This window comes from Chlamydotis macqueenii, chromosome 4, assembly GCF_036417535.1.
Source record: "Chlamydotis macqueenii isolate bChlMac1 chromosome 4, bChlMac1.mat, whole genome shotgun sequence".
Classification (NCBI taxonomy): domain Eukaryota; kingdom Metazoa; phylum Chordata; class Aves; order Otidiformes; family Otididae; genus Chlamydotis; species Chlamydotis macqueenii.
Window position 1 is genome coordinate 71994705 of NC_141559.1, and position 24468 is coordinate 72019172.

A 24468-nucleotide genomic window follows, 5' to 3' on the forward strand; every position below is an offset into this window, starting at 1 on the left:
ATTTTTAAGTGCAGTACTTACTGTAAGATATAGCATCTGTTAATAGTCAGCAACGTTGAGTTCTTTTTAGCTATACATGTCATTCTTGATAATACTCTGTGTGTGTTATGGCATATTGTTGTTAACTATTTTCTTCGTGGTTGAATTCTGCCTCCAGTCTAATAGACAATTGAGTAGTTCATTAGTGTTCTACTTTCTACTATTGTTGCCAAAGTGCTGCTAAGCTATAAGGAATGTCTTAGGCTTGCATTCCTCTTGTATAATGATTTAAGATGTAATTGATGAGTTGGATGAACTGTATGCATTTGTAATAAATGTGTTATGGCTGTTCAAAGTTGCATAGGGAAATGTGTCCTTTGTCAGAAGCAATGGATGCTGTCTGTAGCACTGAAAGGTTTTTAATGTTTGTTATATACTCTGATATATTGTCTTGTTTTTGTTTAATTACAGGGTGGTCCTTACCATGACACGTTGCACAGTATTTTAGGAGCCTATACTTGTTACAGACCTGACGTAGGCTATGTAAGTGAAGAAATTTTTTTTCAGGGATGGGGAGGGAGAACTAGGAGGAGGAAGGATTATGTTAATTGGTCCTTTGTAGACCAGGATTAAATAATTTTGTGGGGTTTCTGTGTGCTTTCTTCTATTCCAATGCGGGCTTGAGAAGTGTATATAATGATTCTGGTGCTAGATTTAAGCTTTTTAACAGGTTAAATTATGTACTCAAAAGTACATATATGTAGTTCCTGAAGATTAGAGTAAAAAGAGAAGATGTGGTTGAATTGGTGCTTTGAAGTACATACTGTTCTTAATGGCAGTCTTACTGAGACGATTCTGCTGAGTTGAGTACCTTAGTCTTCTTGATATGCATTTCTGTGCCTTAGCACCCATTGAGGCTGCATGAGCTCCTTCAAAGTATTTGAAGTAGCAATTATGAGAGGACTGAGTGGATTTCAGATACTTCATTTAGTCTTTTTTCCAGGAGCAGGGAGATATATATAGATTTATATATAAAGAGCTCATTCTTTATTCGGGAGCCATTGTTTTAGAGAAGGCAAATGTAGAAAGAGAATGTTCCTGTTCTGTGAGTAGCATGCAATGCTTGGCAAAACCTGCTGAATGTGACTGCTGGCAAATTAGAAGAAGGCCAGATCAAGTAGTGGGCTTCATTTGGCATGGAACCCGTTCCTGTGTTGGGAAGGAGCTTGTTCCTCAAGTTTGCAGGAAGGACTGTCACGTGTGGTCCATGTGACTGCAGTGGCAGTGCCACACCCTCTGAGTAAGGGAACCTTGCCTAAATTCAGCATCGATTCCATAGCATACTTTGTAGAAAAATGCAGCAACATCATGAGCTTATGGTAAATGAAACATGAGCTTAATCTTAAAATGGTATTGCTTGTCAAATGAGTTGTTGCGGTTGTCTGTAACTGCTGGCAATTGATTGAAAAAGGAAAGAACAGGCTTTATCTCTAGTGTCCTAGTCCAGCTTTCCACACATAGGGGTATATATAACCTATCCGTAGAAGAACAGGGATTACCTAAAAGCAGCTGATTCTTCAAAAAGGTCTTTATTCTGCTTATTTGGAAGTGCTGGCATCCTAGCCTGTCTTAGGAGTTTTACTTAGTCTTTGAAAAGAGGCAACATGGGGGTCGTCAGCTTCCATACTCAGAACATGCAATACCAAAGGGTCATGTGCCTTTCTGAACATTTTGCAAAATTCGTCAGCTCAGCAAGTGCACTAAACACTAGCGATTGTGAGGACAAAATGAGACTGTATTCTTGGAAAAGTACAGTTAATGCCGAATGGTAACACTTCTTTCTTCAGGTACAGGGCATGTCGTTCATAGCAGCGGTATTGATCTTGAACTTGGATACTGCAGATGCCTTCATTGCTTTTTCTAATCTTTTAAATAAACCCTGTCAGATGGCATTTTTCCGTGTGGACCATGGCCTTGTAAGTATGCAAGAAAACTGTAATCAACATGTTGTAGATATGTGTAGGGAAAGTTTAAGAAAAAAACATACATACGGGCTCATATACATACGGGAAAATAAGTCAGATTTATTTTAAAGCAACATGGTTGATAAACAAAAAAACTCAACACACGTGCACCCCCTTCAAAAAACCTAACTAAAAACCAGCCCACTAACCTTTTTGAACAGGCAGGTGAGTGAAATTGTTCAGCTGCTATTTTATGATGTTCAGAGAATAGTCATGTGAATATTATTGTATGTAGTTTTCAAATTGGGCACTGTAGTTGAAAGCTGAAAACACCTTAATGTTCGAAGTGCCTTGAAGGTGCTTTTTATCCCAAATGAATGGGTTGCAGGGAGAACCAGATTTCCCATCTCTTAGTGTGGCAGCTGTGTTTGAAAAGGAGCCTGGGGGAATCAGATGAGCCACACCCCTCCGATTTTCAGTGGTGCTGGTTGCCTGGTTCTCTCTGGAGGCTCTGAAATTCCTTGTTAGCATGTATACTGGCCTGCTTGTGTACCATAGCAAAGTAAGACACATCTCCTGAAATGTGTTCTTAATTTACTTTAAAAGTATTTTTTTTTTTGTAAAATATATGATGTTTTGTATTTCTTTTTCACTTATTTACCTTTTAACACTATGAAGAAAGGATCTGCTTCTCAAGAGTTCAGATGGGAGAAATAAAGCAAGGGAATGGATGACATCAACAGTCGCGTTTGTTGCTTAAGCAGTAGGACAGAAAGGATCCTATTGGTATTTCCTGCTGGAAAAGCAGTATGTGATTCCCTGTTGCCGCCCCTGAATCTCATCAGTTGTAAATGCCCATGGGGAGGTGTACCACAGCACAGACAGCATTGCTATAAGTGGTATCAATCATCTCCATTAATGTACTTGGAAAAAGAGGACATGTTCATGCATTAAGTGTGCAAATAGCATGCTTGTGAAGATGATTTTGGACAGAAAGTTGCTAGAATAAGATTTTTTTTTTTTTTTTTTTTTTGGCTGAAATAGTATTTCATGTGCTCTTGGATAGTGCTGTTTGGTTCTGGCTAAGTAGCGACTACATGATAAATGAATGCTTACAGAAGAGTAGAGATGGTGATACGGGAAAGAATATTAACATACCATGAAATCACAAAGCCATGATTCACGCTACAAGGAAAACTTTGTACCTATTATTTCAAACAGAGTAGTGAGACATGAAGTGAGACAGTTTTGTCTTCCTGTGGTTAATGGTTAATACCGATCTGCTGTTTACCCTCATACTTTTGTGTTGGTTTTCCAGCTTAATAAACAAATGCTCATTTGTGTTAACGTATGATGAATTTAAAGAAATAAAACCAGCATAAGTTAGTTGTGGAAATGATAGTAATTTATACCAATTTGTCTTGATTTATTTTGTTGGTTACAGTTTTATTAAACTAGGATTTTTTACATTACTACTAAGTAAATGTCTTGTTGAAGGTTGATTTGATCAAGATAAATACCTAAACTGCTGTTGCATTTCTAGTAGAGCTGCATGCGTTACTATCAATAGATGTGATTGTAGCAGTTGTCTGTAAGATCCCTTCTCAAAAATACTTTTGAAACGCTTTAGTAGAACTCTTACTGTGGTGCTAGCATGTAAACAAATAATTTTGTAAGTAGGACTGTTGCATTACCTGCTTCCTTCTTTATACTCACAGATCTCAACTGATGCTTGGATTTCATGCATTTAAAAATCCATACTGGGAAGCTATTTCAGTTGTACAGTTCTCTAAAGTGGGTTTCTAGATTTCTCATTTCATGCTTGCTGTGAAGCTGTTTCTCAGTAACTGACAGTTCAGAGATTTTACATAACTTTGTATGTATAACTTTATACTCTTACTGAGTACCAGGCTTAATTTTTTATTTGCTGCTGTTAATGAAGGTAGACCACCATCTGTCACTTCATTCAGATGAAAAGAGAAGAAATTCTGTAAGGACATTAAAAAAACAGGGAAATAAATCTGTTATCCTTTAATAGGATTTCAAACAAAAGACTCCAAAATGCACCTCTTTTCCCTTTACTGTTATGGTGTCTTAGGGGAGAAGTATGTCCATACAACTTTGAAGAAATCACAGCCATTCTTTGTTGCTTTTATTGGGATATTGTAATTAAAATTGCTGAAGCATTCAAGGACTTTGCTTAACTTTTTTCCCTATAGTATTAAGAGGACAGGGCAGAGGGGAGAGGGAGAGAGCTAAAAAGCTTTTTGTTTTTAAGTCTTAGTTGGATTGGAAAATTTTCTTTTTCCATGCCCTCTGTTACGAAAATTGACCTAAATATTCGTATTTTAAAATAACATGTAAGTCTTTGCATTAAAAGCAGTACAGTTTGGAAGTTATGGTGTCAGATGGAAGTTACAATCTGTTTCTCTTGCATAGGTGTTTTGTCTTGATCTTTCACTTTAATGTGTGAACTTTGTCGCTCCCTCTTTGCAGTAGAAATGCTATTGTCTCGTTTTAAAAGTATAGTATAAAAGAGGCTTTGATGTTAGAACATGATTTATTATTGAAGCCAACTGGATGCTTCACTCTTGCTGTGGACTGTTAAGTTATTCTGGTTTGATATTTCATTTTATAATCCATTGGGCCTTGGATTTTATTTGATGTAATATTAAATTACTGCCACAAGCATAAAACACCATTCTGTTATCATAATTATTTTGATAAATCGGCAAATAACTTCTCTCCTGCTGGTATTTTTCTTTCCAAAGGAAGCTGGCCAAGACCCAAAGCAGTAATTACATTGTTTAGTGTGAGAACAGTATGCGGGGCGGATCTTAAACTCCGTGTGCTTGCAGATGCTGTCCTTTATATAAATGTCTAGCTTTTTATTGTATCGTGTAATTTGTACAGTCCTGGTTTTGAAGAGCATTACTCCAACAACAGATAATACATGTAAGCGTATTAATACGGCTAACTGCTTTTTTCTCCCCATTGTATTTTCCCAGATGTTGACTTACTTTGCGGCATTTGAGGTATTCTTTGAAGAAAATCTGCCAAAGTTATTTGCTCACTTCAAAAAAAATAACTTAACTCCAGACATCTATCTTATTGATTGGTAAGACACTGAAAGTATAATTAATGTGCATACTAGCATATAGCTCCATGTCAGTGTTCATGACAGAAGCTGGAGTGCTCTTACCTGGTTTAGCATTCTTTTAAGATAAAAGCTGTGTCTTTTGTGTTGTGACTCGAGTTTGTCAGTCCAAATCACTGCCACATGCTTCTGTGATGTTTAGCATTTGCCTAGCCTTTATTATCATACTTCTGTTGAGTTTGAAGCTTACTTTGAAATACAACTGTATAGCAGTGTTTATCCATATTTAGTTTGATTTTCTGAGAAAATCTGTTCGTTTTTCTACTTTATGTGCAGATGTGTATCAGGGGTATGTGCAGATGTGTATCAGATGTGTATCCAGACAGTATTGCTAGTCTTGCATTTGAAAGTTATAGTTTGTTCTCTTGCACAGAACAGGAAAAAAGTAGTTAAAACATAGTGTTTCTGTCCGTACAACAAAAAGCTAGATGGTACAGAAAAGCAAACACCTAGGCTTTTGACAGGATGAACTCTTGGGTGGTATCTCACTCATGTGTTAGGGGGACTGAGATACTGTTTAGAGGATCCTGGTGCAGGTTGTTTAAAAACTGACCTTGATACAGTCCAGTTGAATAGCTAAAGGGCATTAGCGTGTTTTTAATTACTGCAGCTGTTCCACTTAGCAGACAGGCAATTACAGTCTTTTTATTTGGTAAAACTGCCTTCCCTTTTAGTTCTAGTGTAATTAGAACCTTTTTCCTTAGGAAAAAAGACAAGGATCTTCTGCACTCCTGCCAAATTTCAGTGTGGTGTAAGGCACTCCAAATTAACTATTTGCATTTGTGCCTATCGTGCTTGGGTTTGGGGCAGCTAAAATGTCTCTTCTCAGCGGGACTTTATTCTGAATTTCAGGATGGTATGAAATCTTTTTTGTAAAAAATTGATTTGCACTTTAATTGTTGACAACTTCTCCTGTTCTCAGGTGTCTGACTAAATACCTTTAGTAAAAGATGGAATTGCCAGTAGTAACAGCATTTTTTTTTTCTGAGATTCAGTTATTAAGTTATTATTTTGGGAAACATTTGTACCGTTAATGCAATTCTACCTGAACCAAGCTTTCAGCACCCTGGCGATCTTTGAGACCTAGTTATAAGCACTGAACGTGTTGCTGATCATTTAGACAGGCATTCGTTTAAAGTAATTCAGTCCAATCCAGTAGCTAGAAGTTTGAATATGAGAGTTTTCGTAGGATCATAGAATTGCTGGGACATTGGAAGGGATCTCTGGAAATCATCTGGTTTGAACCCACTGCTCAAAGCAGGGTCAGCTAGAGCAGGTTGCTCAGGAGCTCATCCAGTCTGGTTTTGAATATCTCAAGGATGGAGACTCCACAGCCTCTCCAGGCAGCCTGTTCCAGTATTCAGCCACCCTCACAGTGAACAAGTTTTTTATTTTCTTGTGTTTAAATGGAATTTCCTATATTTCAGTTTGTGCCCGTTGACTCTTGACCTTTCACTGCGAGTCTGGTTCTGTCTTCTTTACACCCTCCTATCAAGTATTTTTACACATTTAGGTCCTAACCAGCTCTTCTGGCTAAACAGTCCAGCTTTCTCAGCCTCTCCCTGTGTGTCAGATGCTCCAAGTCTTTAATCATATTCGTGGCAAGCTGGACTTGCTCCAGTGTATCCATGTCTCTCTTGTACTGGGAAGCTGGCTCACCAGCGCTGAGTAGCAAGGAGGGATGACCTGCCTTGGCCTGCTGGCAGTGCTGTTCCTAATGCGGCCCAGAAGTTTTTGGACATTATTTGCTGTGTAGGCATGTTGCTGGCTTACATTAAACTTGTCCACCAGAACCTCCATGTCCTTTTCTGTAAAGTTGCTTTGCAGCCTGTTGGCTTCCCACATGTATTGGTGCCTGGGCTTATTTCCTTCCCCACGTGCAGGACTTGGCATTTCCCTTTGTTGCACTTCATGTGACTCATGTCAGCTCGTTTCTCCAGTGTCTCAAGGTCCTTATGGAGTGATGTATTGACCACTCCTACCAGTTATATATTACCTGCAGACTTACTGAGCGTATAGTCTAACCCTTCATCTAGGGCCTTAATGAAGATTTATAAAAATATTGGATGAGTATCAGATCCTGGAGTACTCTACCAGTGGGTTGACTTGAAGCTGTACTTCATGCCACTAATGACAGCCTTCTGAGCTTGGCAGTTACAGGCCGTTTTCAGTCCACCTCACTGTCCATTTACCTCCCCTGATCACTGGGACTTTTCAAAGATAATTGAGAGTGGCCTCACAATGATACCAGCCAGTTTCCTTGGCACTCACGTGTGTATCTCACCAGGTCCCATGCACTTGTATATACTCAGTTTGTTTAAATGTTCCCTAATGTGATCCTTTTCCACCTAGGGTAGGGCTTCCTTGCACTATGCTTTCCCACTGGTGTAGAGGACCTGGGATTCCTGAAGGCAAATCTTCTCCGTAAAGGTCGAGATGAAGAAGGCAGTGAGTACCACAGCCTTCTGCACGTACTATGTCACCAGGTTCCCTGCCCCATTCAGCTATGGGCTTGTGTTTTCCCAAGTCATTTTTTGTGCTGATGTCCCTGTGAAAAGCCCTTCGCATTGTCCTTAACATCCATTGCCAGATTCAACTCCAGATGGGCCTTGCTTTCCTAGCCCTTTCCCTGTGTACTCAATGTCTTTGTATTTTTCCAGGGTCATCTGCCCCTACTTCAGTCTCTTGTATGCTTCCTTTTTATATTTGAGTTTGGTCAGGAGGTTCTTGTTCATCCATACAGGCCCCCTGCTGCCTTGGCTTGAGTTCCTTAATGTTCACATGCTACTTGCAGAGAGTATAATGTAACTTGGGCTTTGTTCAACTTGGCTTTTACACTGGGATTAAACTTTAATGCAGCATAAGTAGGGGAATGAGGAGGTGTGTAATGGATAGGCTCATTTCTCCCAGCATTTGGTGGGAGAAAAACCACTGGAAGGATTTTTATGACTGAAGGCTGAGAATATTCCGAACTAGACCTGTGCACAGAGCAGGAAGATGCTAGAACAAATACTGGAATAGGATAGAAGGGGAGGAAGAGGCCAGGGGCTGGTATGTTCAATGGTAAGAGGAAAGGTGTTGAAATTATATTGCCTCAGACAATGTTGTGAAAAGCCTGTGTGTGGAGGAAGCGATTGAATAAAAGGGATGTCAGAGTAGGCAGACTGTAAACATGCTGGAGAATTAACTGGATAGACAACATTAAAATCACCAGATTATCATCATCTTAATGGATTACTAGTTTAATATGATGCTGTTGTAAATAAGGTAATTTTTTTTTAATAAGAGAGACTGAAAACAAGTGTCTTCATGGTTAATGAAGGCATGTTAATATCGCTCTGTTGTCTAACTCTGAGAGAAAAGAAGAATCCTGAGGAACAACACAAGAAATGGGAGATTTAGAAAAAGACTGTTCTTCTGATGAAAGGTTGAAGGTTTACATTCCCCTCAAAAATTTTGCTTTGATAGACTAGTCTTTATTGCATTTTCTTGAGTACACATTTATGTGATCAGTTGCTCTCTCTGAGCACAGCTATAGGTTAAAACAAAAACCAGGAAAAAAATTACTGACTTACAAGCAAAGAATTGAAGCGTGAGTGTGCAGGGCACATCAGGCCTCCCTTTTGTGCCTTCTGTGGGTATTGTTAAGAGCACTTGAAAGAAACTTCTGTCAGGAGTCCTTGTGGAAGGTGCTTCTGAAGTTTGTTGTACAAATGGACTGACAACCCTTAGTGTTTCTTGCTGACTACCTGCATCCATATTAAAGCTGTTTGCTTTAATCCCAAGCACAATTTCCTGTGTTCCTCCACATCCCTAGACAGTGACAGCACTATGATCTGGCACAGGAATGTAGAGTAGTTGAGGCAGTCCTGCCCAATCCTGTATTAAACATTTTCCCCACTTGTCTTGAGCTAGACAGCTTGTCCCTCTCTGTCTCTAATTTTGTTAGACACTGGAGTTGGTATTTAACTGTGTAAGATTTAGGTAGAATACTTTTATCTGTGTTTGTGCATGTGTATATAAGTATATGTATGCATATATGTGTGTGTGCATATATATACATATTTTCTACGTTTACATACTTTGATCCTGTAGGAAGCAGATTTAGATTTTGGGTTTTTTAAATGGGCGCTGTAAACTTAGTGGATTGGACTTTATACGTGCTGTTCTTTCCTAACTTCCAAGAAGTAATATAGAAAAGATGTAAGGAATAATCAGGTGGGTCTGTGTTCTTACAAGTGGGTAACTATTAAAGCTAAGGACTTGGAAAAATGTTGTTTATTAGGTTGCCTGTGGCTCATGGCTGACAGTGAATTTGCTGTAGTACAGATACCGCTCCATTAAAAACAGAACTGTTTCCGGAAAGATAAGAATGTGGTTTCGGCGTGTTTAAAGACAGGGAAGAATATGGTACAGTGTTGCTCTGAATAGGCAGACCTTTTGGTTGTAGGTAAAAATCTCTACAAAACAGCCTTGCTCTAACAACATTACTTTCATTTAAATGCGTGTTTGTTCTGAGCTCCAAAGGGATGCCTGCTGTCCTGGTAGCTGGCGTGGTTACTGTGCAGGCGTGTGTGCAGTACATCTCAGTTGGTGCCAGCTCTGGGGGGGCTCCGGTAGCCAGTGCTGCACAGATCAGTTGCTGGGAAACTCCTGCTCCTGCCATAATACGGTGGAATCAACTGGTCTCCTTTGTGCTGCTTCCTGTAACCAGTGCCGCAGGGAACGGCAGTAAAACTGGTATGCTTAAATCATTTCTAAGGGATACGTTCCAAGAAAAAGAAAGGCTGTGCATGTAGATGGGCCCAGCTGTGCAGGTCATGCAATGCTGCTTTAGGTTTCCTTGTGGCTGGTAGAGGATTTAGGGAGTGGAGCCCCCCTGCCAGTTCAGTTTCACCACTGCCTTCTGTGATGGGAAAATGCAGAGGATTTAAGAATTTAATTAAAAGGTACAGTGGCATGATTATCCGTGGATACTTGCCAGAAGTAAGGCATCTCTTAAAAAGGACCCATGTGCTTCAAGTCCAAACTCCAACTGGTAGATCTCACAGTAAGAATTCAAAAGCTAGACAAGTTTTTACTTTTTCTGAAGAATATAAAGGGAATCAAGTGTGAGAGTGGTATAAAGAGCAACATACAGTTAGGTTCACAGAGAACAGAGGAAAAATAGTGTGTCTTGAATAGCCTAGTTTTGGCCTCTCTGCTCTATCAGCTGATGTACCACAGGCTCTTGTGAGCAGAGCAGAATGTGGATTTGCAAAGGACACATGCTGTCTTATTTATTGCCCGCTGCTGCTATACAGACACCTCTTTATCCCCTACTCAGAAAGATGATTTTGGCAATAATTACAGCCAAGGGCTTTGTTTGTACTGATGGATTGATTGGCAGTTCTTTGGTATTGCATTGATTGCCATTGTGTTCTGTGAGCACTAACTTCCTATTGACACCATTTGCTTGTTAAGATAAAGGCCCAGGCCGCTTTGTGTGGGTGTTTGTAGTGGGCACCTCCAGTGAAGTATTTATAAGCCTGCGATCTCTTACATTAAGAAAAACATAGTCCATGTCATGCCAGTAACTTTCCAGCCCCCCAAAAAATGAAGCTTAAGATGATGCTTTAAATGGATGCCTCAATTTTGAGTAAAAGGTAGACTTTAATTCTGTCCAAAGGTTTCTGGTGACAACCTGATTTTTTGAATTTGAGTTGTTATCAGACTCCAAAACATCACAGTCTTCAGCCCAGTTTACAGTGTGCTCATCCTTATGTCACTGCTGGTTAGAGTGGAATCAGGTGAAATTTTGCTTTGCCTTGTTGTACACCTAGGCGAGAGAGCAAGGAGGCTTTTTGGGTGCTTGTGGCTGGTTGGAAATTCCTCAGGAACTCTCACACTGTTTGTATTATATTGATACATTTTAGAATGCAGTCAGCTTTGCTGAGTGCTAAGAAGTTGCTCTGTTGCAGTCAGCATTGTATAATACATAATATTTTTTCTTTCCCTTATAAGGAATAAAGTAAATGTTTCCACTTTTTTTTTTAAATTGTAATCACTTTAGAATTATACTAAATAAACTGTTACCAGCAAGCTTATTGCAATAACTCTGAAGGTGCTAGTGGGAACAGAGATGCCACTATACAATAAAGTAGTGCATGAACGCTTACAAAGATGCGATCTTTGTCTCAAAGCAGATGTTGTTGAAATTTATACCAAACATAACAACTAAACATTAGGATGAAGGAGGGAGAATCCAAGAATAAGTTTAAAAGCTGAATTAGGTCATCAGTTTCCACAGGTGAACTCAAGTTGCAGAAATATTTTTTGTGTTGTTATAGACTTGGGCAAAGAATGTGTAGCACAAGAATATAGAACATCTGATTTGCATCAGTGTTGTTGTGCATGAGTTGTCAATGCAAAATGTGGCATACTTGTCCTCAGTGCTGTTGCTAACAGTATTTATGAAGACTTTTTAATTAAAAAAAAAAAAGGAAAAAAAGGAAAGAAAACACAGTGTCTATGATTATCCCAGTAACAATGCTTTGCTTTCTTGATAATATGGTCATATGCTTTCCTTGTGAGTAGCAAACCAGACAGGATTTCACGCATCTACCTCAAAGTACATTTTCATCATAAGTAGGGGAGGGAGGAGCTGGAGCATCTGGTACTTTGTTTTTTCCTCTCTTCCAAACAGCAGCCAGTAGCCTGCATTTATGTTACTCTGATGCTGGACATCTCTGTGCTAGTTAGCTGTGTTGTCTGCACCTGGGACTTGCAGTGAGTTGAAAGAGAGCTGCAGGCAGAAAATCATCCTGCAGTACAGCGAGAGCACGTCACGTGCAAGTGGTGTGCTAGTGCTGCTGAGAGCTGCTGTGACTGTTTTAGTCTAGCAGCTGCTTTATGACTATAATAAATTTCAGACCGGTACCTCAGATGTCTAATAAAAAATGTCTTTCAGTAGGAAATGTTTGAAAGGAGCAAATGCTGTATCCATTCTTAGCAGTAATGATTCCTACTGTTGTTTCATTGCTTATTCTAGGGGTCCCAGTCTCTGTTCTTGGGGCTTGATGCACTTAATTCCATGCTAGTATTAATGAAAGTTAAATGCCTTGCGAATGTCCTGCAAATTGCACTTCCTTCCAAATTATGAGGAGATGAATGTCAGATACCTTATCTGATGTGACAACTTTTTTGATGCAAGTAAATCTTTTCCTACAAAAAGTAGCGTTCTGATAAATAGTTCTGACTGTTTCTTCTGACAGTTAATTTTCTGCAGAGTTGCAGATTTAATACACATGGGTTATTCAGGTTAGGGCTGAATCATGACAGAATAATAGCTTTTGTGAATAAAAGCAGATTAAAAAAAATAGGCATTGTTACTTAACTTGAACCAGGACTGGTTTCTGGCTGAATGTTTACCTGCTACTTGGTGACCAGGAAAGGACTTGATTGAATGCTTCCTATTACACTGTTCTTAAATGGAAAAGCTGTTGCTGTTTCCTATGTGTGTGGACAGACAAAAAGTCTTAATTCGGCTGTGTGAGTATTCTGTAGCAAGACATTTTTATGACATGTGAAAATGTTGAGTGTACAAGGTCTGCAGTGCATGATCAGCCGGTAGCCCAAAGAAGGGGCTTGTATTATGCTGTTCTTAGACATTCATGTATGTATCTAAAACACATACATGAACAGTAGTAGGTTTTTTCATCCCAGACCCTACCTCTTATTTGCTTAAATTTATGCTTCTAATTTAGCTTTTTGGAGAACAGAATTTAAATTATTTCCACTTGTTATAAAAGCATTGCAATGAACTGTAAATTGGAAAAAAGTAAAATTCTAAGGATCCTAAACTTGCAATTTACTTGTCACCTGAATTTGTGGAAATGGTTTAGTTTTGTCTTTCTGCTTGTAAAATGAATATTTTCCCATTTGCCTAAAGTGCACTGATTCACAGAGAAGCTGGGTATTTAATGACACATAATTCAAATAATCTTATATAGTAAAAAGCAGATGCTGCAGAAAACTTTTGATTATTAGAACTTGCTCTGAAAATAGTAATTCGTATTCTACGCTTATATATATATATGTGTGTGTGTTTGTATATCTGTTTCATTGTGGTTTTTTAATGTAAGCCCAAATTTCCCAAATAAAAAATTGGAATCTTAAACACAAGAGAACTACTGTTTGATTCAGCCTACTTGAAAAGAAATTTTGTGTTAAAAGATCTGGAAGGGGTTTTTTTACGTTTGAGGCTTTGCTGACCTCTGCCGGAGAAACTATTATTTGCAGTTTTATGGAAATCTTTTATGTGGCGCATCTGTGGAGAAATTCCCTCTGTAAGTTCTGAAGGAAGAATATCAACGTACCTCTTTTCCCTTATATACTATAATGTGATTCCAGGAAACTTATTTCTCTTCACTTGCTGTTCTGACATTGTTAGTGGCAATGAAAACTGCTCTGCCTTGTAGCAAAGCATTGGATAGAGGAGGAAGTAGGGAGCATCTTCACATTCCTGGCTGCAAAGCTGTCAGCATTTTGATGAAGGAAGAAATGTGCTCTTGGCAGTTAATGAAAATGCAGTTTTAGCAACTGGAGAAGGTTCTTGCTTCTGCTGTTACCTTTAGTCTTTGGGGATCACATCTGTTCAAGCACACTTGAGCCATCATCTTACCACAGCTATCTATCTGTGCATTCTCTCTGAACATCTTTTCTGTTTCCTTCACTTCGCTAGAGTTTAAACTGATCTTTCCTCCAGAACTCGTGCTGTTATTCCTTTGTCAGTCAATCGGGCCTGGAACACGGAGTTAATTTTGCACGTCTTCATCTCATCCACAAAATTCCCTTTGCAGTATGTCTTACAGTTCAGCTTTTGGTATTCTCGCAGCTAAAACTGCATCAGTCCTCAACTCTGAAGTGATGATTAAATATGCCTTTGATTATACCTGTGGGCACGGTGCATGTCCATCATAAAACCATGAATATTGTTTCTTCTCGTGTGATCTGAGAAAACTGAACTTGGGAGACCCAGATTGATAGCAAGGTGCCTTAACTGTTGTACAATTTTATGATGTTTCAGGTATTGCTATGCAGAAACGAATAAAAGTACTTTTGAAATAAAAATGTATTCAGATACAAATACTTGAGAAGCCTCAAACTTAACTAATACTCACAGAAGTACGCAGATCAGTTATCCAAGACATGTTTCATGCACAGTAACTCTGAAAATTTTATTCTGTTTTTCAGGATATTCACGTTGTACAGCAAATCTTTGCCACTGGACTTGGCGTGCCGTGTCTGGGATGTGTTCTGCCGTGATGGAGAAGAGTTCTTATTCCGCACAGCCTTGGGAATATTAAAACTTTTTGAAGATATTTTGACCAAAATGGACTTTATTCATATAGCTCAGTTTTTAACAAAGCTACCAGAGGATTTGCCTTCGGAAGAATTCTTCACATCTATTGCTGCCATTCAGATGCAAAGTAGGAACAAAAAATGGGCTCAGGTAAAGAGAATGTTGATCTTTGGTAACTGGTGATTGTCCTGTACTTAAGAAAACGGGGTTTGGCAACATCTGGAAGAATGTTTTAGCAGAACTAGTGTTCGATTTTACAGGTATGTAGGACTATGTAGCTCACTCCGTGCTTTTAGTATACATTCAGGTGAGTGGGTTCCCTGAGCTTTTTCTCCTCTGTAAAAGGAGAGCTCAGAAAACATTCAAAATTGAAATGTTGGGTGGAGTTGATGAAATAAAGTATCATACGGCTTTTTAAAACTTATTAATTACAGAGGCTGCTAGCAGCGTTACAACTTGCTATTTAAAAGCAGTAATTCACTCTTTGGGAGGAGATGACAGTTTGTCAGGACACATCATCGTACAGTCATTATCTTAATACCCTTGAGAATCTAGGTGTAAAGAAGTGACTACATCTGACTTATTCACTGGAGTTTAGCACTGAAGCCTTTACTTCAAAAATTGTAGTCTCAAGTAACAGTCTACCTGTAGATGGGAGGGACTGCCAGCTTGCTATTTGAGATGAGAATTTCTGACTGTTGCAGTAGGATTAGATTGTAGCTTTCTGGGCCTTATCTTGTGTATAAGGGGGAGCACGACCTTTGCTGCCCAGCTAAGAGCAGAATGCTGCCAGCATTTCCTCCCTGACATGACTTTCCTCACAGCTTATTTTGCATTTACCTTCTGGTCTTGGTCGTAAGTTGCTAGTACAGATTCAGCTTTGTTTCTATCCTTAAGAACACTTTTGAGCCAGCAATGTCTCTGCAAGAAACCTCCCAGTCTTGTTCCTTATTCAGATGGTTCATTTTCTTTGAACGTGTCTTGTGTGGATGAGGCTCACATAAATTCTCAGCTTACTGCTGCTACTTTTGCAGAGAGGGGGAGATAGGGGTCCTGTTCTGCCAAGTAACCCAAGTATAGGCTTGCTTAGCTGGTGGTTTTCAGTCTTGGACACCTGGTGTCACCTGTTTAGTGGTGTTTATCGCAACAGGAGGAAGACTTCAGAGTAAGCTAGCCCAAGCAGTCTTCCTCAGTCCTTTCATCAGCTTCATTCTCACTGTGCTGGAATTTCTGATGGTTTTGGTTGTTGTGGCAAACTGAAGAAAATATGCTGCTGAACTGTGGTGCAGCTGTCAAAACACAGCACACTGTAGGGTTGGTGTTGGCTGACATTTTGGTTATCTTGACTTCTGAACCAAGTGGCTTTCTTCACAAGGTAGTTCCATTGCTGAGTAAGTGGTCATCAGGAAGTCCTCTTCACTTTAGCCTGCCATCCTTTCCCTGTTAATTCTGATGATGCAGAGGTTTGTTTGAAGTTCATCAGAGAGATAAAAGAAGGCTGCTTACATGTAACTGCAATTCTTTGAGATTAAATGTCCCTCAGTACATTCAGTTCCAGGGTGATTCTTGAGGATGCTGCTGGACGTCTTCAGCAGAGACTAACTATAGGGTTGGGAGCAAGTTAAGCGGGAAGAGAAACTGGCTATCGTTGTGCCCTCTACATGAGAGCTAACAAAACCAAATTGTGCATCGGATAATAGGAAATAAAAAATTTCAATGTGTATGCAAATGTGTACTTTTTGCTTTAGGAATAATTGTAAGCAGATTTGGAGGCAGTGGTGTGCTCTAGATGAGCACCGGTCAGCGCTATGGTGATTCTGTCCTGAACTCTCAGATAATGTCATGTTGCTCAGGCTGTTCACCTGCTGTGTTTTTAGACAGTCCATTTGTCATGAGAATTAGAACTTGCCCTCAGACAGCCTCCTTGATTAGTGCTAGACTTGTGTAATCTGGGTAAGAGTGTCATCTCCTGGCTTCAGAAGTGTGTGTTGAGGGGAGATTGAGTTTAAACGTTTGTTAAATCCATTTGTATCTACCATGCCACAAGACCTTATGGGAGAGGTCTCCATCAGTAGAGAAGTTCTCTAAATTTGATTACATTTAATAGTTAAAATAGTATTGCTCAGAGATAATTAAACTGGAAACTCTTCAGACAGAGATTTATTGAGTCACTTTTAAAATCTAATACTTTTTTTTTCTCTCGTTCCTTGAAACATCTAGATACTGGCTGCTCTGCAGAAAGATAACCGGGAAATGGAAAAAGGAAGTCCTTCACTCAAACGTTAAAACGATGATTGCCTCCAGTGACTTACAGGAAAAACGCTAAAGTGGTGAAAATATTGAGTACTGTTTGACATGTATGAGCCTGCAAATCAAAGTGTTATTTCAGAGTTTAGTTTAGTAGTAGGATAGCCTTAAAGGGGAGAGAGGAAAAAAGAGGACGAGAGGGCGGGGGAAAAGAGCAGGAAGGAAATCAGGGGATAAAACCCTTACGAGTGAAACCTAGGCTTAGCCTTAAACTTCTAGTGGAAAGAGCATTTGCTGTGGACAGCATTACACATTCTATACTTCTGATGAGGGCAGTTGAAACTAAACAATATTAAGGGTTTTTCTAAAGCTTTTTCTTTTCCTTGATGTTATGAAACATTGGGCATTCAGCAATGTCAGTTGCTTTGAAAGCTATTCCCCTGTTTCATTCTTAGGCAGGATATATTTCCCATGCCTGTAACAGTAGCTGGATCTGGGTTTTAAATAACTGGTGCTGGAATTTATAGTTAAATGTTGTAAGGACCATTTCTTTATAAATGCTTCTTGTTTGTAGGCTGTGGGTCCCATTTACCAAAGAAATAATGTCGACATAAAACTACATTCCGTTCTCTAGTAAGGAAAAGTTAAGTAGAAAGTAAACTTGAAAGAGAAGTTGTGCAAGCAGTGCAAACCCAATTATTCTTCAAAATGCCTTGGAAAGCTGTGTTTCCAATCTGGATGCATAATGGAAGAAGTTCTGTTAATCAGACTGGATTCCAGACTCACTGGGGGGTTTCTAGTATTAAGCTGGCATCATTTCCCAATTGTACTCTTTCCTCTGTTTAAACACATACTACTACATGTTTGTTTCCTTGTCTCCCTCTTCTGGGGCAGTGCCGTTTCGGGGTGCCCTTGCCTACCAGCTACTTACTCGTGTGCCATCTCTCTGGTTGTGCTCAGAAAACTGGGCTGAGCACATAAACTCAGAAATGGTTAGAAGCAATTTTTATAGTTACTTTAAACTCAGCTCTGCTCACTGGCAGAACTGAGGAGGAAGGGTGTAGGGGAGGAGTTAGGTAAGCCAACGTTGCTGCTGAAAAGAAGAGGTTCTGTGGGATCTCCTGAAGCTGCTGCTGCCACAGTGGGAAAGTGTTACGCTGATCTGTATGTAGTGACAAGTGAAAGAAGTTTTCTGGGGAATGTGCCAGACAAATACCATCAGGATAAGTACAAGTTGTCATTTCCTAGCGTTTTATCCAGCCTCTAATACATGGGAGCAAGTTACAGACTCAGCAAACTGGGGTTGCATAATTCTGTTACACAGCTTAGGTCCCCTCTGCATTCAGGTGAATGTTGAACTGTAAATCATGAGTGCCTCTGATTTACAAGAATGTTTATTGCATAGTGTACAGTATAAAATCTATTTTATAAATAATGACGATCATTGAAAAGGGAAACTAACTGAAGCAATATTTGTTAGCTGTAAACAGGTGTTACTAAATCCTCTAGCTACATGGTCAGCGTTTCTGAATGCTCTTCAGTCTGTTTTATGCTGATTCTTTTGGCATTGTCTGAATAAAAAAAAAAAAAGAGAATAATAGTTGCACACTGCTCAGTTCAACATATAATGTAAAAGATTGTGGGACATCATCAAAATACTATCCTTTAGTGCAAACATTGTTTCTGCGAAGGATAGTTTAGTGGCAATACTAAAAAGAGTGAGAGCAAGATTCCCTGGTAAGGAGGACTCATAGTCACTTTGGAAGATGTGTAATGCAAATACAGCTTGCAAGTCTGATACCTCATTGGCCTCTTTTCCTATCCACTTTGTGTACGTTGTGTAATGGATGTGGGTTTTTTGTTGGCCATCTTAGTTCCTCCATAAGACAACTTCTAGGTCATCACTTACTGAAAACAGACATCAAGATGTTGATATGAAACATGTTAATTCTCCCAGAATTTGTATAGCTTTGGTTCTTCAATGACCGGTACTTGTATGCTATGTTGCTTTGAAGTGCAATAGAAAGTTGGAAGGTCAGTAAGTGTTTTTTAGTACTACTTTTTCTATTACTACAACAAAATATGCCTTTCCATGAAGGATATGAGAGGCCTACCATCTGAAACATTTGCACTATGCTTTTAAATGGTTTCTTAAACACGGAGACAACTTTCCTCAGTATGCATTTTAAGGTGGTACTGTAACTGGCTTTGTGATTTAAGTCTACGTTGCAACTAGATTTGTACTTCCTTTTAAACCAAGTCTACAAGTGTGGCTCATTTGTTTGGTTAAAATGCATTCTTTAGCTACTAGGTATCTTTGCAGCCATCAACAGCCTGTTTTCCTTTTTCTCTTCTCAATAAGATATTGAATGTAACAATGAAAATGGGCATAGTTGTGGGGGAAAAGGCCTGCTGCAACACTTGTGCACTGTTTGTTACTTGCAATTGTAATTGTTTTGTTTTGTGATTTGATCTTTCTGTTCCTGGAAGATGTATATATTTTCTAAATGATTTCTTTGTGTATATAAGGTGTGTTCTTTAATGAAGAAAAGCAATGCAATAAGGAGCTTTGCACAGTTCCTTTTCAAACAACATACATAAAAAAAAAAGTCACCTGCCTAAAGATGCAATTGTTTCAACTTCTCAGTAACGCGATTTGGAGGTAACGCTTGAATTTTGATAAAAACAGAGATGAGTAGTAAGGGCATAGAATTACTTGCCACTGAGCTTTTAAAGTTTCTTGCAGCATACCAAATCTCTTAATTAGGTATTAAGATTTCTGTAATAAATTCAGGGATTGCATAAAAAATTTTGACAATTTTATTGTTCGGGTGCTTGAGAGTATCTGTAACAAGACGCATGAGATTTTCTTTCATTGAGTAAGTGTCCCCGTCAAGCAAACTTTATTTTCTTCATGGGTTTAAAGAAAAATAAAAACGCTGCAATACATCAGAAGTCTGCAACTACCACTGTACATGCAGCAGATGAGAGAAACCAGACAACTTCAACCAGGTTTGGAAGTCTGTACGACCTGCACTTTATAATAAAGCCATTTTGCAACTTCAATCAGCAACCAGTCATTAACGTTATTTCATTTAGTAAAGAATTTCATTTGGAAAAAAAAAAAAAAGGTACCTTGTAACAGCTTATTTTTGAATGTTTTAAAAACTAGAATGACATACAGAAAACTGTTGATACATCCCCTGTACATCATGTTTGAATTGGTTTTATGTAGTTATCAGGTTTGTTTTGTTTAGATATGTTTATCAAACTGGAACTTTTTTCAACTGTAAATACATGGTTTTGTTAAATAAAGTCATGTAAAGTTACCTTAATCACCTATTGTCAGTGTAATTCAGAAATTAAAAACTCAAATACCTGTCTGTTTCTTCACAGGCTTCATTTGCAGTTTTTATCTGTCCGAAATCGGGACTTCAGCACACTTTAAGTATTGCAGGTGGAGGATGTTTTGGTGATGCTTTCCAAGTTCTTATGTTAAAATACCTGTCATATCACATTGACGGTTAAAAGATTTGACACTTATGGTGCCCGTGGTTTAATCCATTTCATATACCTTTCTCGGGACTAGGTCTGAGATCTGATAAATTTATTACAAAAAAATGGATGTAAATACATCTGTGTGAGATGTGCAGAACTTAGCAATGCTTGAATACCTTGTTCTTTCTTTGTGTTAAAAGAAGAAATTTTGGTTTTTTGCAAGTTTCATAATCACAAGTCATTTTTGTGCTCAACTTAAGGCAGTATTGCATAGGCATAACTTCAGAGCTCAAAGCGGAGAAGCTTCCTGTTGCTTACTTAACTGAAAAGAGGTTAAAGCACCAACTAAGAGAGAAAAGCAGAGGAGAGAAGACAGTACCTGTGCAACAAGACTACGTGGGTTACGCAAAGACCTAGCTGCCATGGTTCTCGTTTCTCCCGTAAACACTGCATGATTGCAGTAAGAATAAGAAATTATTGGTGTCTTCTCTCATTTCACTATGACAAAAGAACAAGATTTAAACCTTCAATAGTGTAATAGTCACTTTAATTATGTTTTGTCTTTTAAATATCCAGGCAATTCAGAAAACCCAGTTCAGATATGATTTACAAGAAAGGTGTGAGCTAGGAATGTCTTTGTGTCAGTTTATCTACTTTTTATCTCCATATAAGTGCATTCAGTGACTTGTGTACTTTGTTTAAATGCAATTTATTTTGGATCTAGAACCAGCAGCTCAAATGCAAGTCACTGATACTAGTCCTACAGGGTGACATGTGGTGGAAAACCAAAGACTCCATTCCTACTGTTTACCACGGGGCTGTGGCTTCTTTCCTGCAAAAATCACAGCTGTTGAACACTTAAATCTGGGCCCTTAATACCCAACTCTGACCATTAAAAATGAGATTAAAGATTGCTAGTCCTTCTAGCAAAGCAGTAGTAGAAATTAACAATTAACCAGGCAGGATTGATGCAGTAATTGGGAATATCAGCTAGTAAGGAGCCTATGAAGGCTGCAATTCCTTTAGTAATCAGAATGTAGGATATCAGAGCTCCAACATTTTACTGGCCTGAGATGTTTCTATGTTCTTGACATCCAGCCCATGCCTTAACTCAAAATTAATGCTACAATAGCAGCAACAAGAGCTACAGGATATAGATCGGTCTCTCATAGTCACTATTTGCCATGGGGGAACTGGAGTTTAAAGAACACAGCGCTTTGAAAGGGGAATCTGCTTGCTGTAACTAAAGCTCTGTCAGCTGTACAGTTATGAATGTGTAAATGTTTGTTGCTCCCTCCCCTTCAGTCTTTTTTCTCGAATTCTGATATGCAGTGCAGAGGGGACTGAAACAGTGATGGGCTTACACTGATCTCTGCCTCTTCACACATCGTGAATAAGGAGGACAAGGACCCCTAAAACTGTAAAAGCTGGAAGACCAAAAAAAATTCCAAACTCTAGTTTTGAGCGATAAGATTCATGTATATATTTATTCTATGAAATCAGTTCTTAAAGTAATAAACCTTTCTTCTTGTGCACCACCAAGGCAAACATGGCAGCCAACTATGTTTACAGAATGGGCGAGTGATTTAGTGCTTCGGTAGTATATTGGCAAGTCCCGTTGGGTGTTGACAATAAGCCTCTCTCCAGTTCTCGGCCACGTCTGTGAAAATTACCCCTAACGATGTGCCCAGAAGGCCATTTACATATATATTTACTGTACAGATTAAGTCAGCACTGAATTATAAAATCCACAGAGGGAGTGGCAGGATTAGGATTTGAGTTGGGGTAGGGCAAGTGCTCTGCTTAAACAGTATTGCCATGGCCTTGCAGGACTAAATGCTGAGGTGGTTTTCCAGGAGCATAGGTTTTTGCCTGAGGCTTTTTTTGTTTCTTTAAGGTAGGCACAGGTACATGGTTTCACTCAAAATGAGGATAACTACTGTAATCTCTTCACTGAATGCGTAATACTGGCACGTCATTTAGAAGAGGTTTTCTTGGGCGTATGTGTGTAATGCATTCCCCAGCACTGACCAAAAAGCAGCATCTTAAAAATTAGTATTATGGAAAACTCCTTTATTTCTTTTTCATGCTTTCTTTTCTTAAGTCATCCTCAGCAAGGAAAGAGAAACTTGCTTCCTTGATTTTCTTCTGAATTCCCCTACAAGTAAGGATCAGCCCAGCATGGTGATGTTTCAGTGTTTCTAATCGCTGACTTAGCAGCTCTATAGTATCCACCTTTTCCTCATAGTCCCGAAGCAGTATCTCATTTCCAAGCAAGCCACATTTCTGCTGCAATTTCAAATTGCTTCTCCACAGTCTGTCTCTTGCCTGTTTGGTTTTGGTCAGAACGTCTCTCTTCCGTGACAAGATGGTCTCAATTTCCATCAGTTCGGCCTTTCTGCCTCGATTCTCAGCTTCCACAAACTCTACTTTTTCCCTGAACTGGCTGAGAATGCATGCTGTGGTTGACACCTTCTTTTTGAGCTTCAGGATTTCATCACAGAGGTCATCAATCTTTTCACTGTGTTTCTGATTCTCTCTCTTTGTGAGCTCAAAGCGCATAACATGTTGACTCTCTACTAGTTCTCCCTTAGCTTTCAAGATGGTTTCAAGGATTTGGATTTCATGCTTCAGCTTGATGTTTTCCACACGGGCCTAGAGGAGTAGAAATAAAAGAAGAATTACTGTATTTCTTTAATCCTTGCTCTGCCAGGGAAGAAGTACTTCTGTTCAAAACAAGTCATGACAATACTAAAAGCTTCAAGGGGAGAAGAGCATCATACATCCTACAGTATTCAATACCAAGCAGTAGATGTTAATGGAAAAAAGTGCTCTGGCTGCAAGAAGAAGAAAACGCTGCCCTTCTCGGAGACCTTTTCGACAAGAGAAGGAGACAAAAGAGGTGACTGCAGACGCCGCTCGAACGGGAGCCTGAGCCTCACCTCGTGCACTTGCTGCTCCTTCTCCTCTTCCCTGGCCTGGATGCGGACCGCCGCCGCCGCCGCCTCCCTGCCGCCCAGCCGCCGGCCCAGGCTGGAGACGGCCACCTCCTTCTTGCGGGCCTGGAAGGCGGCCCACTCGGCCCGGGCCCGGGCCTGCCGCTCCTCGCCGGCCCGCCGCCGGGCCGCCACCCGCTCCCGGGAGGCCGCGACCTCCCGCTCCCGCAGCTCCTGCAGCTGCTGCAGCCGCCGGCCGTACGGTTCCGGCCCGTCGGACTCCGGCTCCGCCCGCGGCCGCCTCTCGCCCTGCCGCAGCCGCAGGAGCTCGGCCAGCCGCAGCTGCCGGCGGGCGCTGGTCTGCCGCAGCCGCTCCCGCTCGGCCGCCAGCCCGCCGAGCTCCTCCAGCAGCGCCGCCCGCTCCCGCCGCTCCTCCTCGCCCTCCTCCGCCGCCTCCCGCTCTTCGCCCGCGGCACCGGCCCTGCCGCTCACCGCCTCCTCCTCCCCCTCCTCCCCGGCACCGCCAGCGGCCGGTGCCGCCACAGAGGGCCCCGCGTCCGGCGGCTCCTCCCGGTCTGCCCGCTCCGGCTCCGAAGCTCCCGCCGCGACCTCCGGCTCGGACGGCCCTGCTGGCACAGGCGGCTCCACCTCCTCCAGCCCCGGCTCCTCCCGCTCGCAGGGCTCCGCCGCCTCCAGCCCTGGTTCCTCCGGCCCCGGCTGCTCCCGCTCGCAAGGCTCCACCTTCTCCAGCCCGGTCTCCTCCGGCTCCTCCAGCCCCGGCTGCTCCGGCTCCCCTGGCCCCGGCTCCTCCAGCCCGGGCTCCTCTGGACCAGGCGGCTCCGGCTCGCTGGGCTCCAGCTCCTCCAGCCCCGGCTGCTCCAGCTCCTCTGGCCCTGGCTGCTCCGGCTCCTCTGGCCCCGGCTCCTGCAGCCCGGGCTCCTCTGGCCCAGGCGGCTCCGGATGGCGGGACTCCACCTCCTCCAGCCCCGGCTGATCCGGCTCGCAGGGCTTCGGCTCCTCTGGCCCCAGCGGCTCCTCTGGCCTCGGTTCCCCGGGCTCCCCGGGCCCGTGTAGCACCTCGGGCCCCGGCGGCTCCCCTGGAGCACCCGGGCTCAGCTCGCTCCTCCCCGCCGGCCCCTCGGGGCCCTCCGGCCCCGTCCCGTCGCTCCGCGCCGCCTCCGGCGCCTCCATGGCCGGGCCGTCCTCGCTTCCCCCGTTGCCCGGGCAACGAAACACGGCTCCGGCGGGCGGCCGCCCCAGCCCCGCCCCCTCCCCTCGGGCTACCACTCAGCGATGGGGTCGCTCAGGGCCGCCTCTCCGATTGGCCGCGAGAAAGGAAGACGG

General features: G+C 41.3%; 2 protein-coding genes across 4 annotated transcripts in view; one reads left to right on the forward strand and one right to left on the reverse strand.

Moving 5' to 3' along the window:
• The window catches only part of TBC1D14 (TBC1 domain family member 14), a 71169-nt gene extending 51086 nt beyond the window's left edge, over window positions 1-20083 (forward strand). For 2 of the 3 annotated variants that reach the window (XM_086746241.1, XM_086746243.1), the window contains exons 10-14: window positions 451-522; window positions 1827-1955; window positions 4952-5061; window positions 14335-14593; window positions 16664-20083. In XM_086746241.1, the coding sequence (XP_086602367.1) occupies window positions 451-522; window positions 1827-1955; window positions 4952-5061; window positions 14335-14593; window positions 16664-16729 (636 nt within the window). In that variant the 3' untranslated portion in view covers window positions 16730-20083. Of the gene's footprint in view, window positions 1-450; window positions 523-1826; window positions 1956-4951; window positions 5062-14334; window positions 14594-16663 lie in introns of those variants that run through there. The other variant, XM_086746242.1, reaches the window with a different exon arrangement.
• Window positions 20084-22163: 2080 nt separating this feature from the next.
• On the reverse strand, window positions 22164-24315 carry CFAP184 (cilia and flagella associated protein 184). Its single transcript, XM_086747683.1, has 2 exons — window positions 23131-24315; window positions 22164-22843 (listed from the first exon to the last, which is right to left on the reverse strand). The coding sequence occupies exons 1-2, from the start codon at window positions 24313-24315 to the stop codon at window positions 22262-22264; spliced, it is 1767 nt and encodes a 588-aa protein (XP_086603809.1). The 3' UTR covers window positions 22164-22261.
• Window positions 24316-24468: the final 153 nt, after the last annotated feature.

Bases quoted from the DNA above. Each gene is read 5' to 3' on its own strand.
- CFAP184 (XM_086747683.1), bottom strand. From the start codon at position 24,315: ATGGAGGCGCCGGAGGCGGCGCGGAGCGACGGGACGGGGCCGGAGGGC. The intron at 22,844-23,130 runs GTGAGGCTCAGG...CTACTCCTCTAG, and splicing joins AGGAGCAGCAAGTGCACGAG to GCCCGTGTGGAAAACATCAA.